This window comes from Mandrillus leucophaeus, unplaced genomic scaffold (genome assembly GCF_000951045.1).
Source record: "Mandrillus leucophaeus isolate KB7577 unplaced genomic scaffold, Mleu.le_1.0 Scaffold588, whole genome shotgun sequence".
Lineage (NCBI taxonomy): Eukaryota > Metazoa > Chordata > Mammalia > Primates > Cercopithecidae > Mandrillus > Mandrillus leucophaeus.
In genome coordinates, this window is record NW_012106341.1 from 616,132 (window position 1) to 635,921 (window position 19,790).

The 19,790-nt window shown below is 34.1% G+C and overlaps 1 protein-coding gene across 3 annotated transcripts in view; it reads right to left on the reverse strand.

Annotated features, from left to right (window-relative positions):
- The window catches only part of IMMP2L (IMP2 inner mitochondrial membrane peptidase-like (S. cerevisiae)), a 924,235-nt gene that overhangs the window by 228,676 nt on the left and 675,769 nt on the right, over positions 1 to 19,790 (reverse strand). For 2 of the 3 annotated variants that reach the window (XM_011999199.1, XM_011999200.1), the window contains one exon: positions 4,175 to 4,277. The exons of the other annotated variant lie outside the window; for it this stretch is intronic. In XM_011999199.1, coding sequence (XP_011854589.1) covers positions 4,175 to 4,277 — 103 coding nt within the window. The remainder of the gene's footprint in view (positions 1 to 4,174; positions 4,278 to 19,790) is intronic. 3 annotated transcript variants of the gene reach the window in all.

Here is a 19,790-nt window from a genome sequence, read left to right on the forward strand (position 1 = left end):
TCCCTCCGTCCTTCCTTCCTTCCTTCTTGCCTGCCTCCCTCCCTCCCTCTCTCCCTCCCTTCCTCTTCCCCCAACCTCTTTTTTTGGGGGGGCAGAGTTTCTCTCTTGTTGCCCAGGCTGGAGTGCAATGGTGCAATCTCAGCTCACTGCAACCTCCGCCTCCCAGGTTCAAGTGATTCTCCTGCCTCTGCCTCCCGAGTAGCTAGGATTGCAGGCATGTGCCACCACACTCAGCTGATTTTTGTATTTTTAGTAGAGACAGGGTTTCACCATGTTGGTCAGGCTGGTCTCAAACTCCTGACCTCAGGTGATCCACCCGCCTCGGCCTCCCAAAGTGCTGGGATTATAGGCATGAGCCACCACACCCGGCTGTCAAGTGCTCTTAAAAGAAAAGGTCCCATTCTTTCATCCTTCTTGCAACTCCAAGAATCTATTGTTTTGTTTTTTACCAAAGAAGTATTATATAGGGGAAAAAAATCAAAACAGGTATGATTAGATACTAAATTGCTTAAAATGTCCATTTCCCACATATATTACAGAATCTAAAATCTCTGCCTGGTTAAATGTAACTTTTGTTTCTCCTGAGCCATCCCACCCATCAGGATCCACAAGCCTAAATCAAAGTGGACAAACCGCAGGTGCTCAAAAATGTGTCTTGAAGGCATAAATAAAAAGCTTTGCATGATATAAAAACATAAACTTTACTTCTTCTCCTTTACTTTTCATTGGTTTTTAAAAAATGGAAAATTTTTTGCACTTCATAAATTTTAATATTCATTTTCCACACTTTTCAAAAAACATAACCTTTACTTTTTCTCCTTTACTTTTCACTAGTTTTTAAAAAGTGAAAAAATTTTTGTACTTCATAAACTTCAAAAGGAATTCTATGGAATTTTAATATTCTATATATCATCACTTTCAAACCAACAGTTCATTTCATTAATAAATAATAGTTCTAATGCTCATTTATTTCTAAAACTATCATCTCCTATTAGGCATATTTCCTTCACAAAACACTCTGGGGGCTAATATTTTATCTAATAAGGTATCAATGAAATAAGTGATTGAATTTGCTCTTTTCCAAATGACTTAGAACTAAAAAGAACTCATATTTAGTATAGCTCAAATTTTCCATTCTCAGAAAGAAGCACTCTATCATAAATAGCTTGTGAATCTGAATTATTCAGTTATGCTTCATAGTCCCGGCACACAAATTGTTCACAAGGTCACAGTATGATCACAAACCTAAAAATCAAAATACATTTATACATCTTAGAAAAGTTATGTTTGTCTTGAAATGTATAAGCCAAAAGTTTTTCTTCTAATGTCCTTTGGTCAAAGTAGCTAAAATAAATTATATATTTTAGGTGCTAAATATATAAATAATTTACTTTAGGTTTATTTTTAGATACTAGAATTTCACAAATCACTATGCAGGAAACAGTGAAAGGCTCTTGGTTGCTCTCAGTTTAAACCTAGATAAAAATGATAGAAAAACTTCAAAGTGGAAAATGTACAAGCTAACTGGAGGCCATGGAAAGAATCACATTTGTGTTTTCAGTAAATGGAACATATTATCTAGGAGAACAGTTCAAATATAATTACTAATATTTATAATAATCACTGCATGCATTTTTAATTGAAGAGTCTGTCAATGTAGAGTAGTTAAAAATCACTATTAGAAATGTCACAGCTATAGATACATACAAATACAAATACAAACTTTACTTTTTATGTGCTTCCATTTTAAAGCAGGCAGAAAATTTGTCACTATCTACGATAATCAGTTATTTTGTGTGCTGGTGAAGAACATCATGGCTACAATAGAAAATGTATTCATCTACATAGAAGTAGGTGTCGTAAAGGAAAAGACACTAATGTCTTTCACAGAGAAAGAAATTACTGAAAGAAATGCTTAGAAAATATTCTGAGCAATTATAAAGCAACACATTAGCATCACCAAGTCTTTATGATATAATCCAGTAAAATCAAGTAGTAATATGCACTGAACAACACTTCCAGACAATTATCAAAATTTTAAAGTAAACTTATGAAAGGTATTTATCACACTAGAAATGCAAACTAAAGTCATAAATTGGCAAATCCATATCATGAGATGATAGGACGTTTTCTATCATTGTGCAATGATCATAAACTCAAGAGGGTTAGCATAAAGATATTTCATAGAGACATCATACATAATGAAAATATTTCATACCCAATCACATCTATGATAAGAGAGACATAAAATGGTTTTTAGGTAATCTTTTTCACTTGCGAGTTGCTACAAAATTTTGTCACAAGAGTCACTTCTACACTGTAAGCGACCTAAAACATTTCCAATCTGTTTATTTCACTTTAGTATACCTTACAAAAATTATATTATATTTTTGTAATAATTACTATTCAAAGGCAAGAAAGGGTCTTAGTAGTATTTATTATCATCATTGCAACTAGAAGAAAAGAAGTAGTAGTTTCCTAAAGTTATCTTCCACACAGTCATATATGTTTATCCAGCTCTAGCTCTATTACTGTACTGTCAGCCAAAGATGAGTCAAAGTGGCTGCTCCATTAGTGACAGCAGGAGTGTGCCCTCATACTATGTGAAAGAAATTGTTTTATTAGAGACCACCAACATTAAATTTTAGAAAAAACTATATGGATAAAATGTTTTTCACAAACATATCTAAAGGTATTCAATATTAACTTATACAAGTTGAATATCCCTTATCCAAAATACTTGAAACCAGAAGTATTTCAAATTTTGGATTTTTTTTTTTTTTTTTTGGAGATTTGCACTATACATACTGGATGAGCATATCTAATCCCAAAATTTGAAATCCAAAATGCTCCAATGAACATTTCCTTTGAGTATCATATTGGTGCTCAGTAATATGAGAATTTTGGAGCATTTCCGATTTCAGACTTTTAGATTAGGGATGCTCAACTTACATATACGTTAACAAGTACAGATATGTTTACCTTTAGGAAAATCTAATGAGTGAAGATCCAAGCTTTTAAACACACTAGATAATGAGAAGCAGGTGTAGTGCCAGTTAACTAAAAGATTCTTCACTTTATATTATGAGCTATTGCAGGAATTCATAAATACAGAATTTCTGTATACATTCAACATGAAAAAACTCCCAAAATACCAGTTTAGTCTCAATTTTATGGAATGCAAGCATGGAATAAGGAATGTCTGCATGTCTACTATAAGCTCAATAATTCTAACATTCTACTTATAAAGGGTGACAGATTATGCCATTCCAAAATATGCCACTTTGACATGAGGATAACTTAAGCTAAAGGCACTTGACAAACAGCAGATGCAAGAAGGGCATTCTAATCTTTTCCTTTTCTTCCTGAAAGCAGGAGACACAATTTTTCATGTGAAAGATGCCCTTCCTGTACCAGGAGAAAAAAACATTATTTCATGGGAAGTCATGGCAGGGGGCACAGAGGGGGTTCTGTACCAAAAGACCTTGTTAAAATGTGTTAAAATAATTATCTTCCTTTAGCCTCACCACATAATTCAGTTACTTTTCCACAATTATGTCTCTTTGTTCAATCTAACATAAAAGTATGTACGTTTTTCCACCTGTTGGGTCTTCATTTCTTTATGAGGGCTCCTGTGCCACCTAAAACTTATCTTAAATTTGCTGGCTTTTCTCCTATGACTCTGTCTTATGTCAATTTAATTCTCAGGCCCCGCCGGGACCCTAAGAGGGTAGAGGTAAAATTTGCTTCCTGTACATTTACTAATATGATTTCCATTACACTTGCATTTTAAACTAATGATTTAGAAAACTGATGCCTACATAATGTGTACAAGACCTAAACATCAACTGAAAATATAAGCCACAAAGTATTCCCGTGGGAGAAAAAAATATCTTCCAATTTGGAATAAGGTAGTTGGCCAAAAGCATTTTTTGGTACTTTCTTAAGTGTGTGAGTTTTTTTTCTAAGAAACACATGTGCACACACATACTTACATACACACTGATAGTGTACTTTATCTATGATACTTAAAAGGAAATTTTCAAACGTAAACTATTCCACTATAAAATTCATGATCAGTCTTGGCTGAGTTACCCAAATAACCTATCTGACATACTTTTGTTCTCACCTTTGAAATCCAATTATATCAACAAGAAGATAAAAGATGACTTACCGGCCCAAAAGAATTACTGTCAAAACTGTGTCCATGATGATCACCTTCAACCCAGATGTGACCACGGGGGACTTTGACATACCGGTTTTTGTGTCCTATGGTTCTGGAAATAATAAACAGTGTAACCACTGAGATATGAATAGAAAAGAGATCAAACTGTTGAGCATACAAACTCAGGAATGGCAAAAATATTATATAGATGTTACAGACAGGTTAACCATGAAGCTTCTCCAATAATTTCATTTTTAAGGAAGATGTGGTTAGAGCCCTTTGAATCTATTCACAGTATTTTTTTTCTTTTTATATTTCTACAGGTAAGAATTTTGTGCTTAGAAAAAATGTATTGACACTAAATATAATGTGTTTAATTTAATATAATTCACAATATTCTAAATATGTATTTATGAAATCCAATAAACGCCAAAAAAATACAGATCTAACTCGGTTTTTTAACATTTACTTTTAAGTTAATATTCAACTTTTCCAACAGACTCACGCACAACTACAATCTTCATTTTTTGTAGTCAAACTTCTCAAACCAATGGACAACACTTCATAACCTCTTAATACCCTAAATTTCAGCATAAGAAATAAAGGAAAGAGCATAATCTGGATAACTTCTTATTAGATAAAAACTATCAATATCAGTTGAAAATTTTTAACCAGCACTAAAGTATTCCTAAAAATGAAAATTTTTTAAGAATTGTGAACACTAAAGATCAATGATACACATGTTGCAAAACATTCTATATTCTTAATGCTGGCAAGGAAATGGACTAAGAAAAGGCTATCTCACACAGTTTTCGTAGCAATGTATAATAGTATAATGTTTTTCCCTGTATTTCTATTTTAGGCAACTTTTTGGTACATTTTTAAGATACTAAAATGTTTGTGTCTTTTGACTTAGTTATTCTACTTGTAGAAATTCATTTGAAAAATAAAATCAGAAATACAGACACATTTATTCACTACAAGGGTGTTCAAACAAGGCTTTTTATAGCAAAAAATAATAATAACTTACCTAAATATTCAACAACACAGAATTGGTTCAATAAATTATGATACAACCAACTAAATGAAAGAGACAGGCTTACAACAAAATATTATCCTAATCCCATAATAAGAAGTTATTTTGGGGGCAGAGACTGCATTTTTTTCCTTTTATCCCCTAAAAAGCTCAGGAAAATGCCTGGCCTAAAGAAGCTTCTCAGTAAGTGTTGGCTGAATGAAGGAATGAATAAATATCACCTCCAAGCCTGCAGAGTTCAGAAACTGAGCTTGGCATACATACTGTTCTTTGAGGTGGTGTCCCTTTGAGACTATTTTTATTAGTTAGCAAGTTGTATATGTGCAGAAGAATACATTAAAAAAAACTAAACATAAATTGGTGCTACAGAAACTGAAACTACTCATTACCTAGGATGGTTTTTAATTTTCAAGATAATTTCAGTGTTGAATTACTTTACTTTAGATCAGTAAATCATTCATGCAAGGAAGCAATATTGTGGCTATTAGAAGCCCACAGTAAGTTAATGACTGCTGTTTATTTTTAATTACTATTGGGAAGAAAGTTTTCAGCTTTTTAAAGAAAAGTGAAAAACAAGTTGAACACATCTTACCATCATATACTCTGTAATATAAGTGTTCTTCAATTAAAATCAGTCAATTAGTTCCTGACATCACTACAGCTTTTATTATTAGACTGCTTCTAAGAACTAATAGTCTACATGAAATGTTAATGACAAAGAAAATATCCTTTTACTTAATTGTTGGCAAGGCATACTCTCCAAATCAGTCCAAACGTTTGTTCACCTTATTAAGCTGGGTATTTTGGATAAATGCTCAGAAAGAAAACAATTACCAATTTTGTGTCTTCAAATAACCATTCAAGAATTACAGAGGAAAACCAGCATAAAATTATTTCTGCAATGACATGGTGAGTTTTAAATCAAGCATATTCTTCCAGAAACCAGAAGAGTGATATGAAACCAAGATTGAGTTTTAACGTCATGTAAGCCAGGATACTTGTGATAGAAAGTAACAGCATCCTGAAAGACCAGTGACAGTTACACGTTTCCTTGCACTGACCATCTTATCTGAAAAATTTAAATATAGCCTTTATCCTATTATTTTCTAGCTGCTTACAGTGCTTTATTTTTCTTTATTGAGCCTGCTAACACTTGATATACATTTATGGGTTTATTTGTTTATTTTTTATTTCCCTCCACTGGAATGCAATCTTTGGAACTTTGCCTTTTTTGTTCATAAGAGTATCCCCAGAGCCCAGAACAGACTGCGCAGAGTACTCAACAAACATTTGTTAAATGAATGACCAAATGAATGAATAACTGAAGAATAAAAAATACTGTCATAAAGGCAGAATAATAGAGTGGAAAGTATATAGGTTCTGGAAACAGAGTAGACCAGTTTTGATCTTGATACTATTACTCACAAGTAATCTTTTGCAAGTTACTTAGAGTTTCTACCTCTATTTCCCAATCTTTAAAATGGGAGAAGACATACCCTAACTTAGCAGTCCCCATCCTTTTTGGCAGTAGGGACTGATTTCATGGAAGACATTTTTTTTTTCATGGACCAGGGTGGGTGGGGGAAGGTTTTGGCATGATTCAAGCACATTACATTTATTGTGTATTTTATTTATATTATTTTTACATTGTAATATATAATGAATTAATTATACAACTCACTATAATGTAGAATCAGTGGGAGTCCTGAGCTTGTCTTCCTGTAACTAGATGGTCCCCTCTGGGGGTGATGGGAGATAGTGACAGATCATCAGGTATAAGAGTCTCATAAGGAGCATGCAACCTAGATCCCTCACATGCGCAGTTCACAATAGGGTTCACACTCCTGTAAGAATTTAATGACACGGCTGATTTGGTAGGAGGTGGGGCTCAGGCAGTAATGGGAGCAATGGGGAGTGGCTGTTAGTACAGATGAAGCTTCCCTTGCTGCTTACCTCCTGCTGTGTGGCCCATTTCCTAATAGGCCACAGACCAGTACCAGTCCGTGGCCCGGAGATTAGGGACTGCTGCCCTGACTGGGCTGAAATGAAGGTTAGTAGTTAGATGAAAATAAAATGGAAAGATTGTTATACAGCATACACTCTGGAGCCAGCCTGTCTTGGCTTTTGTATCTTACTTAACATTTTCAAGCTTACATGATCTGCACAAGTTGATGAAACTCTGTGTCAGTTTCCTCAGTTACACAACTGGGCAAGTAACAATACCTAACTCAAAAAATTATTCTATAGATAAAAGTGACATACATTAAACACTTGATAAGTGGATTCTCTTGCAGTTGAGACTGTTTTTAATTCAAGTAAAGCACTGAATATAGTTCCGATGTATAGTTAGAACCCAGTAAGTGGTAGTTTTTATTGCTATTGTCTTCCTTTGTCCATTATTTTCTTTCATTTTATAAGTCAGAATGTGTTCAGCCTCTGTCATCTATTAGCATCAGTTTTTTAAAATTACCTGAACTACGCTTCAGTAATTTCCTCTCCCGACGACTGCACTGTGACTACAGACTATTTTTAATGGTACAATCAATCTTTTTTCTCTTTTGCTCTTATGTCCTTCTGGGACACTCTAAAACTTACATGTAAAAGCATTATTTGTGTTCTGCATATTCAAATATGCAGGGAGTAGTAGGGGAAAGTACAATCTATTTGTGTTTTTACCTACTAGTCTCTTGTATATTTGAATATTGCTATGCTAATACAGAGTGGTTTCCTAGATACCAAACAGATTTGAAAGAACACTTAGAGCTATAGAAGAACCCTGGTAAAATTCACGCTGTATCCCAGTGCATATTCTGTTTCTTGGGTTTCAATCTAACTTTTTAAAGAATAATCCAAAGTAGCTTTAAAAAATACGATGTTAAAATATTGGGCTGGTTCTTTTTAGGACTGCCAAAGAAATATAATACTCCTAATAGAATTTCTCTAGAGAAAGAATTTTAAATAGCTTTGTGCTCCTGAATTCACATAAAAGAAAGACAAGATAATCTTTTAGGTGATTTAACAGTTAAGTGAGGTGTCAGCCTACAAGGTTGTATGTATCTATGGCTTGCAAATAATTTTGGTTTTGACAGTCAAAAATGAGCTCTGTATGGTATTCTAACTCCCTGTCTAAAAGAAAAGGCATTTTTAGTACTACCTTTACCAAGACAAGTTACCTAGGTCTTATAAATGGAATAAAGAATCATTGCCTCCAATTTGATTTGACCTTGAAAACAATATTTTTAAGTCTCTGAATCTTTTGAGTGTCATCGGGTGAATACAAAAGTATTGTCTAGGTAATTCTTGTTACCACAAGAAAGAAAGGAATAACTTCTTATTAAAAGTATTTCCCAAATATGCGTGCACGCACACACACACACTCTCTCTCTCTCTCTTTCCTTCTCTCCCTCTTAAGTAGGTCACTTATTTATATTAATAATTCATGATTGATTTAAGGTATTCTTATCTATTTTTCAAATTATTCTCTTAGTTTTTCTCATTGTCCAAAGTAGTGGCTGCCCTGAGCGTATTTACTGCTCCCTAGATACTAGATCCATGGTTTTCATTGTCTTGAAGGACCAGAAGTCAGGGGCTCTGGACTCAGAAAGATCAGCAGTTAGAACTAGGTCTCTTTATCACTGCTAACAGATAGAACCAGAAAAAAAAAATCCACCATCAGGAAAGAAAAATAAAAAGAACACTTGCCTTTGTAGTGTTGGCCTCTGAAAGAGAAAAAACTCTCTTTTGAGAATCTACCTTCTGCTCTCAAGTGAAACTAAGGTTCAAATTCACACTACTTGGGTAGTCTCACACAGTTAAGAATCAACTTTAATCGGCCCCAGGCATCTGGCAGAGAATAATCCCTCAAATGTGGTTTTCAGGTTTTCTATAGATAAATCCCAGCCAACAGGAACCCACAATCCAAAATTACAAATCTCATTTGGAAATACCCACCTTAGTGAGTCAGGACAAACAATAAGTAGCAAAATTAGACTCCTGCAAACTTCAAATACTGGATTTATGAATATACGTGCTATATTTAAATACTTTTAAAAGTAAAAAGGGAATTAAATACACGAGTAAGGAAGAATATAATATTTGAAAGATAGACACTTGAAAAATAACCAAATAGAAATTCTAAAAATTAAAATATATAACTAAATAAGTGGGTTAAAAAGCAAATTACTCTAAGTTAAAGAAAGAAGTAATGAACTGGAGTAGAATTCAATACAGGGCACTAAAGAAATGGAAAATATTAGAGACATTAGAAAGATATGGGAAGCATTGTAAGAAAATGTAACATCAGTGTAATCAAAATTCCAAAGAAAGAGAATAAAAAGAAACAAGGAAGAGATAATATTTGAAGAGATGGTGGTAGAGGATTTTCCCAAATTGATGAATGAAGAAATGTGCTGGGCCTCAGAAATTGATATCCCAAAATATGGCACTTTGATGCGTTAAACTGAAGAAGCCTCAAGGTCTCTCTGACCTCCTTCCACCTCCTGTTTCTCAACCCATTGTCTCTCCTAAATAAAGCTCATGATGAAGCTGTTCCCTGAAGTTCCCTTATCTCCCTGAAGTCCAGACTGGCTCAGAAGAAAATGGTTACCTCCGGTCCATTCCCTAAGTTTTCATTAACTCAACTCATATCGCAGGAAGAAAGTCTGAAGTCTCAACATACCTGAATAAACTTTGGTCACAAACCATCGTCTGCTTTGTGGGTCCAACTTGTCTCAGGCCATTGTATGTTCAACCCCATTGAATTCCCATAAAAACCATTTACAACCACCCTAAAATTCTCCACACTTCCCCATCTCCCTTCCCCCTAAAAAGAGGGGTATAAAACGATCTGTACTCCATTGCCTGGTGTTCTCGCTCTGTGACTGAAGCCTCCGTTGCACTTTGTATGACTTCACTCCTATTAATCTGCCTTTTGTCAGTTACTTTTCAGTCAGTTTTCAGAGGGCGAAGGGGAAGTTTTCCTTTGACCGCTACAAATGCAGATTCTGCAATCAGTGCAAATAACAAGTAAAAATCGCACCATCATATGTTGTAATGAAATTGTAGAACACTGAAGTCTCACTACTCCCAACCTCAAATTCTGAAAAGCTTCCAGAGAAAAACATGGACTACCTTAAAAAAAAAAAAAAAAAAAAGAAAAGAAAATTAAATTGACAGTAGAATTCCCTTACTGGGGCATAATTTGCATGAAGTAGAATTCAGCAACCTTAAGTATACAACTCAATGAATTTAAAAATCAATGGTCACATACACATAATCCCTATCTATATCAAGATACGAAACACTTGAGTTACCCAAAAAAGATTCTTCATGTCTCTCTGCGAGCAAATCTGCCCCACCCTCATCCTTGGCTTCAGGCAATCCCTGTTATGCTGCTTTCTGTCACTATGGTTTTGCCTTTTCTAGAATTTTACACACAGGCATACCTTGAAGATATTGTCGGTTCAGTTCCAGATCACCTCAATAAATAAATAAATAAATAAAGCAATATTGCAACAAAGTCACAGAACTTTTTTGGTTTCCTAGTGCTTACAAAAGTTATGTTTATATTATACTGTAGCTTATTAAGTGTGCCATAACATTATGTCTAAAAATACACACCTTAATTTAAAAATATTTTATTGCTAAAAAATGCTGACAGACACCCAAAACGAGCATATTCTTTCAGGAAAATGGTGCCAATCGACTTGCTGGATGCAAGGCTGCCACAAACTTTACATTTATAAAAAATGTAACATCTACAAAGTGCAATCAGGGAAAGCACAATAAAACAAGGTGTGAAATATGTATTCTTTTACTTCTGGCTTCTTACTTTAGTCTAATGCTTTTGAGATCAATTCACATTGTTCAAACAAAAGTAGTTTGTTACTTTTTTTAAAAAATAGTATACTATTATATGAATGTACCAGAATTTATCAATCAATAGTTCATGAACATTTTAGCTGTTTCTAATTTTTGACTTTTTACACAAATAATTTCAAATTATATTTAAGAATCAGGGGGTAAGTGTGCAGGTTTTTTACATGGGTATATTATGTGATGCTGAGGCTTGAGATTTGAATGATCTCACTACCCAGATAGTGAGCACAGTACCCCAGATTCTTGAATATGAACACTAAAGCAGCTATGAACATTGAAGTATAAGTACAACACATTTTCATTTCTCTTCTACAAATGAAATGGTTGGCTCACCTGCTAAGTGAATGTTTAAACTGTCAAACTGTGGTCAAATATCCTATTTTTAAAAGGAAAAAAATGATTATTTTTCTTTTTCTTTTCCCCCCACCTCCTACTTAGTTCTTAATGAAGGCAAATATAGCCTTTACCTTCTCTCCACCAGGCATGGGCAAGCTTATCTATGAGTTTACTTAGAAGTCCCAGAGACCCTACCTTGAAGCAAACCAGGTGCCTCCAGAACTCTCTTCCACCAGGAGGTAGCCTCAATTTACAACCTGCCTCTGCCCACATTGGCACCAACCAGACCACCCGACAGGTAAGACATCCGAAGACCCCATCCCTCCTCACTCCCTACTCTACATGTTGTTCATGCCAAGTCCCCTTTAAAAGCCTGTGCCTTCTTGTCCTGAAGACTGAAGTGGTACCCTCAAGGCAAGAGCTTGTAATACCTCCCCCAGTTACCTTTGGAATAAAGTTATTTTCTGTCAGATCTCATTATTGTTAATTAGACACTGCAAGGGGTGAGGGATGGGACCTGCGTTTGGTTACAGAACTGTTTTCCAAAGCAGTAGGTCTAGCAATGTTTAAGCGTTTCAGTTGTTCTACATCTCACCAGCACTTGATATTATCATTCTTTCCATTTTAGCCATTTTAAGGGCATAGAATGGTTTTAATTTGCATTTTCCTAATGACTAATGATTTCAGCATCTTTTCATGTATCTGTCATTTGCATATCTTCTTTGGTGAATTATCTATTCAACTTTTAAAAATTAAATTCAGTGATTTGTCTTATTACTGAGTTGTAAGAATTCTTTATATAATCTGGATATAAATTTTGTATTAGAGATGTTTTGTAACTATTTTCTCCTAATCTGTGTGCTTTTAAATTTTTCTTAACAGTTTTTTTCTACAAAGAATATACATTTTTTAATTCTGATGAAGTCTATTTAAAACATTTTTCTTTTAAAGTACATGTTTTTCAGAAGAAATTATTGCTGAACCCAAAAATTACAAAGATTTTCTCCTGTGTTTTCTTCTTCTGGTTTTATACTTTTAGGCTATTTATAATAATTTTTATGCAGTCTGAGATATGGTTCAAATTTCAATTTTTTATATATGGTTATCCAATTTTTCCATTTTTTTGAAAAAATTATTCTTTCTCCCTTGACTTATCTTGTTAACTTTGTTAAAATTAATTTGCCCTAGTATTAGTCCATTTTCACACTGCTGATAAAGACACACCCAAGACTGGGCAATTTACAAAAGGAAGAGGTTTATTGGACTTACATTTCCACGTGGTTTGGGAGGCCTCATAAACATGGAGGAAGCTGAAAGGCACATCTCATATGGCGGCAGACAAGAGAAGAGAGCTTTTGCAGGGAAAAACTGTCAGATCTCATGAGACTCATTCACTATCATGAGAACAGCACAGGAAAGACCTGCACTCATAATCCAATCACTTTCCACTGACTTCCTCCCATGACATGTGGGAATTGTGGGAGTTGCAATTCAAGATGAGATATGGGTGGGAACACAGTCAAACCATATCCCCCTATATGGATGAGTCTTTTTCTGGACTCTATTTTGTTTCATTGATGTTTATACCAGTATCATACTGCCATGATAATTGTGGCTTTATAGGTCTTGAAATCAGGTGCGATGATTCCCCCAATTTTGTAATACTCCTTTCCAAACCCCTTTGGCTATTCTAAGTCCTCTGCATTTCCAAACGATTTTGAATCCCCTGTCCATGTCTATGCAAAGGAGCCTGCTGGGAGTTTGATGGGGATTGCACTGAATCTATAGAGCAATTTAGGTAGAAATGACATCTTAACAACATTGAGTGTTCTGATTAATGAACATAGCATTTCTTTCCAATTTTAAAGGTCTTTGAAAATGTTTCTGTTCTATTGTGAGATTGATAGCATAACAGTCTTGCACATATTTTCCTAAATTAATATCTAAGTATTTACTGTTTTAGTGTTATTTTAAAAGAGATTTTAAAATTGTAACTCCCAGTTTTTCATTGTACTACATAGGAATGTAGTTGATTTTTCTCTATTGGTTTTGTATCCTGCAGCCTTACTAAACTCTCTTATTCTAGTTTCATTTTGTAGAGTTCTCAGAATTTTCTGCAAACACAATCATGTTTTGCTGGGACTACAGGTGTGTGCCACCATGCTCCGCTAATTAAAAAAAAAATTTTTAGAGATGCGGTCTTGCCATGTTGCCCAGGCTACTCTTGAACTCTTAGCCTCAAGCTATCCTCCCACCTCAACCTCCTGACTAGATGAGATTTGTGTGTAAAAGTAATTGTGGTTTTTGACATTTTTAAAAGTAACGACAAAAACCACAATTACTTTTGCACCAACCTAGTAAAACAGTAAAAATACTATTGTAATTATAGCATAATTACAGACATTATGTAAGTTGACTGAATATAGAAAAGATAACTCCACACTGTAAAGAAAATATATTTAAAATTAGTTTTTGCTAAAATGATGATAGATTGCATAAAATGTTAAAGGTGTAAATACCATAATTAGTTTATTTATTGTTAAATTGGACTTTGTCATGGATAAAAATAGTGAATCATATCATTATTCTATGGACGACTTCTGGCAAACCAATTTAAATAAAATAGTGAACTTGTGTAATTTTATTTTTCAGAACATAATTGGTATTGTTGCATTTGTTTAGAAAATCTTCTCTCAAAATAATTTCCTGGGTGTTTGCATCATCATCATTTAGTTTGTAGGTCTTTTCCATATGCTAATGTGCTAGTTATATAGGGAAAAAATACATTTCAATGCATTCTGCTTTTTTTTTAGAGACAAGGTCTCGCTTTGTTGCCCAGGCTAGAGTGCAGTGGCATGACTATAGCTCACTGCAGCTGTAGTCTCAAACTCCTGGGCTCACATAATTTTCCCACCTCAGCCTCCTGAGTTCCTAGGACTGCAGGCATGTGCCACCATGCCTCACTTTTATTTTTTATTTTTTTGTACTGACAAGGTCTCACTATATTACCAAGGCTGGCATCTAACTCCTGGCCTCAAGTGATCCTCTTGCTGATTTTAAATAAAGAATCTGGAAGCTACCTGTATAAAGTAGGATTGAGGAAAGCCTTTTTAAGTAAAATTAAAAAGCAAAAGGTATGCTGTAAAATAACATACAAAAATATCCGAGTATTTTGAAATTAAAAACTTTTGAAAGACAAAAGGTACTATAAATACATAAGTCAACCGATTAACAGTATCTATGGGGGGAAAATGTTGTACAGATGTTGCATATATAATGAAATTATGTTTAAAAAAGACAATTCAATTGAAAATGGATAAAAGATACAAATAGGCAAGTGACAGATGAGACAGGAAAAACTTCTTAAATTCACTAGTAGTCGGGAAAATACGAACTAGAGTAAACATGACTTTATAGTCAACGGCTGAAACATACTGCTAGCACAGGTATAGGAAACATGTATTCTCACATTGCTGGTAGAAATAGGAAGAGCTATAATCTTTTTGGAAGCAATCTGGCAGCATCCAAAACATTTTAAAAATTTATTTGCCTTGTGATCTAGCAATTCTACTCCTGGGATAGAGACATAACATAACTATGTAAGGACACAGGTACAATAATGTTTTTCATAACACTGTTCAGAGTGGCAAAAAATCTGGATGTAAAGATAATAGTTAAAACAGGAAGGTTTAATAAATGATGGTATGTGCATACCATGGAATGTTATATAATCCATAAAAAGAACAAATTAGAGCCATCAATTAACTTCAGAGATGTTTCAAAAATTATCGAACAGAAAAGCAGAAAAGCACACAATATGATTTATCCTTTGTAAAAAGGAAAGGTTTAAAAGTCACTATATGCAAATGTGAATGTGAATATAGGAAGCATTACACTACATAAAGAAAATTACATTGAAGATATACGAGGGGTTGTTGACATGGGTGCAGGATGAGAGAACTTACAGAAAGTGCGAAAAGGGAAGAGCATAGGCAAAAAAAACCAAAAAAACAAAAAAAAATCACACAACACTTCGAAACAAAGCATTATGATATTACCATATTTATGCCTTTGTGTAAATTATATGTGGATTCATATAAAAAAGTAATTATAATAGACATAAAATATTTTATATATACATATATACATTCAATACATAAAGATTTAAATACCAATAATTGTGTCATAGCAATGAAATAAGCAGAAATTAAAAAAGAAGAAAACAAACAGTAATTTATAAAACTTGGAATATTAATTAACGGCAATATGTCCAGGAATCCTCCCATTTAGTTCTTCCCTCTGAGACTGAATGCAACAGTAAATAAATGTTAGAGGGCAAGAACAGAGGACAAATCAAGTTCATGGAAATATCCTTCATTTTGCCATTGCTAAGGGCCCTCAACTAACTGCTCACTATGCTAAGCTAAGGATTTCTCAAATGCTGGTTCTAACAGGATGCCTGTTAAAATAATCATTTTTGTTTAAGTAATATACTAGAATTCTAAAAAGTTTGCTATTGATTGCATAGATTGGGAAGGCAAAAGAAAAAACAAAACCACAAACACAAACCCAAAGCCAGAACAAATAAAACACATTCTCTACTTCCCTAGAGACTGCCCCCCATCTGTGAGTAAAATTACGAGGGAAAGATTTAAGAGTTGGGACACGTACTGATGGGCTGAGTCTACACTGGCTCTTCCTGTCATACCATTCATAAAGAATCAGAAGGTACTCTTTAGCTAGAAGATAAGCTCTTTTTCCCGAGGTTTTTTTTTTTTTTTTTTTTTTTTTTAAATAAACTTAGCAACCATTCTACATAGTCATTACAATAAAGTTTGTTATCCTCTTCTAGGTGGGAAGCTCAGCAAACCTGTCTTTGTGCTCCTATTTCAGAGTTAATAACATTTTTAACTTTTTAGGCCTTTGGAGCCAAAAAGACAACTCTTTAATCAAGACATATGAACTAACTGATTTGCTTTCTTTTCCTTTGATCTTTATAGAGCTTGTAATTTTATTTTTTAATAATTTCTCTGTTAACTCAACTCATTATTTATTGCCTGCAATGATTATGAAACTATTTGATCTTCAAAATGTAGAATGATACAGTATCTTTTGAATGAACTTTGCATTTGGCTTTTTAATCCTTCTTTATCTACTAACAACATATCTACTAATATACAAATACATTACAAGAACCCATTGGAATGTGGCTAAATTTGAATCGGAATCTTTCTTTTTACGTGACAAATGGTGCAAAATAATAAAGCCACCTAATCAAAGTTAGCAAAGATTAGTTTGCTAATATCATGTATTTTTCTAACTGAATATTCCTTTTTATGAATTACTCCAACAGTTTCATACAAACGATAGTACTACGGAAAGAGAATACAATGACTTCTTAAAAGAAATGCCATACTACATTCCATATTTGACAGCTATAGATTATTCATTAAATATAAATATGAATAAAATAAGTTTTTATAGAGTATCAAATAAGGGCTCTTGCTAATTCAAGCCCAAATTGCTTCAGCCTACATGAACCTACATCACAAACCCATATTACAATGCCCAGACTACCAGCATTCATATGAATGTAGGGCAGTGAATTGTTTAGAAGTCAGATCTATTTTTCTTTCTCAATATAGAACATTTTTGTTTTAATAGTACACGGTGGGTGGCAGGGTGCTAACCTATGAATTCACTGGGCTACAAAGCCTGAAAGGACTTATGGGTCAGAGCACCTGTGTATGTTTGCTATTAAACATAAAGCTCACATAAAATGTTCTAGGCTATTTTGTGCCTTGTATAACTTTGAATATTTTTGTATGTCTTTGTATATCTTTGAATATTTGCTATCAATGACCTAAGCCACAATAATTAGAGAACAAAGTTCTCAACTTCCAAGAAATATGCTCGATTATAAGCCTGACTTTTTCTTTATGAAAGAGAAAAATCAGGGAATGTTCAATTCAGATAGGAAAAGCAGGAAATCATTTTTAATAAGGTTTTTAAACTTTAAATGTAACCCCAAATAATAATAAACAGCATAAAATTGACTTCTATCTCCACTAGGTTGGTATGGTATATGTCTGACCCTTAAGAAACTGGATTCAAGAGGATAAAGTGAATCTTTAAAAGATGTAATTTCTCCTATTTTTGTGAAGATCTCAACTGAAGAGTCAATCCTCCATAAATACATCCCCTTGACACCCTGCTATGTAGGCCAATTGTTATCCTCCAAATGTAAATTGTCAAATGATCTAAATCACTTCATGAAACTTTAAAGCCAGATAGAAAACCATAGCAAAAAGGGGAAAAAAATCCAGGATTCAATCTACTTATATCTGGAGAACAACAATCTCTCTCCTTTCCTCCTTAGCGTCCATGCTCATCCAAGCCACCAGCGTCTCCTTCCTGGACTCTTGCAGTCACCTCCTCACTAGTTTTCATGTCTCTCCTCTCCTCCATCTTTAGTCATTCTCCACACAACAGATCCAACCATGTCATCCTTCTGCCCTACTGAACATTTCCAGTGGATTCCCATCACAATTAAAATACAAACTTCTTACTTTGGCTTACAAGTCCTGTATCTGAGATTCCCAACCTTAACATTATGAACATTTTGAGTCAAACAATGAGTCAGGAGGTGCTTCTGAGCATTTTAGGATGTTTAGTAGCATCGCTGGCTTCCAGAAACTAGAGCTGGTAGCATCCATTTTGCTAATGTGACAACTAAAAATGTCACCAAACATTGCCAAATGTCCGGAGGGTGGGCCGGGGTGGTGGGGGGCGGTATGTGTGGATTGTTCCTTCTGGGAATTACTGTCTTATACCATCTGTCCATGGCTACACGTTTGGCCTCATCGCCTCTTGCTCACTCCACTGAAACCACACGGGCCTTTTCAATGTTCCTCCAAGCATACCAAGGACCCTTCTAACTGTGGCTGTCGCTTCACTTGCTGTTCTCTGCTTGGAATGCTCTCTCTTCAGACTTATTTTCTAACCTAATTTATGTTCTGTATTCCTTTTTAAATGCCTTCTCTCTATTTAAAATAGCTCCTCCTGTCACACTCTACTCCTCAGCATACTTTTCTTCATAGTACTTAACTACTCCTGGGTTTATAATCTATCCACTGTTTACTTGATGTTTTTGTCTGTCTTCCTCACTTAACTGCAAATTCCACGGAGGTAGAGATTTTAGCACTGTCTTCCTGATACCTAAAACTGTGCCTGTCTGTATTTTCAATACATACTCAATAAATATATACTGACTAAATGGATGAATGAGTATGGATTCTGGTAGTAGTCCTCCAGAATACCATGAACAATTTAGGGTTGCCATTTCCCTCATTTTGGTAACAGCATCATATACTATCTTAAATTGAAAAGGATTTCAAGTATCTTCAGGTAACACAGTCATTTTACAGATAAAAAAAGTTGAGGCTTAGAGAGGTTAGTTTGTTAACAGCGCTAGACTTAGTTTGTGAAAATTGAGTCTAAATGCCAAACTGATAGGACTAACACATTTCAGGACTTCTTTTTATATTCTCCCTTGTGGACATTTTACCCATACTGATGGAAGCTTCTTTTACAATTACATTTTTAGAAAAAGTGGAATTCAATCTGGATATAGACATTGCATATAAGTAATACTATTTAAGAAGGCTATTTGTTGCTATCCTGATTAAGTGAAGACTATTTTGTCTTGCATACTTAGTAGGAAATTCAATCAGTAACATATCAGATTTTTTTAAATGATGGCTTAGATTCTGATTACAAACTAAAATATTTCAAAAATATTTTAGATATATCTGAAGTAGATATAAAGTACAGATATTTGGCTGACTTAGATATATGGCAGAAGCACTATCTGAATGGATTCATTTTACAGACTTTATAGACTGATTTGCATCAAAGCTACAAGACTATATGAAGGATAAATATTATTGAAAGACACAGTATTTGGATTTGCCACAAGTTATGATTTTAACATGATTAGTAAGGTACAATCCTATCAACTCAACTCAATCTACATTTATTTTTTAAAAATATCTAAAATGTACATGATTTTGGAGGGTTAAGGCAGATTAAAATTTTAAGTATGACAAAGCTTCTAACCTCAAAAACCTTATGTATAACAGATAAGTAAAGAAAAAATACCACAAAGCAAAATGTAATAAATGGTAGATTCAAAATATAATGATGGGAATCCAACTTACAAGGGATGTAAAGGACCTCTTCAAGGAGAACTACAAACCACTGCTCAGTGAAATAAAAGAGGACATAAACAAATGGAAGAACATACCATGCTCATGGATAGGAAGAATCAATATTGTGAAAATGGCCATACTGCCCAAGGTAATTTATAGATTCAAT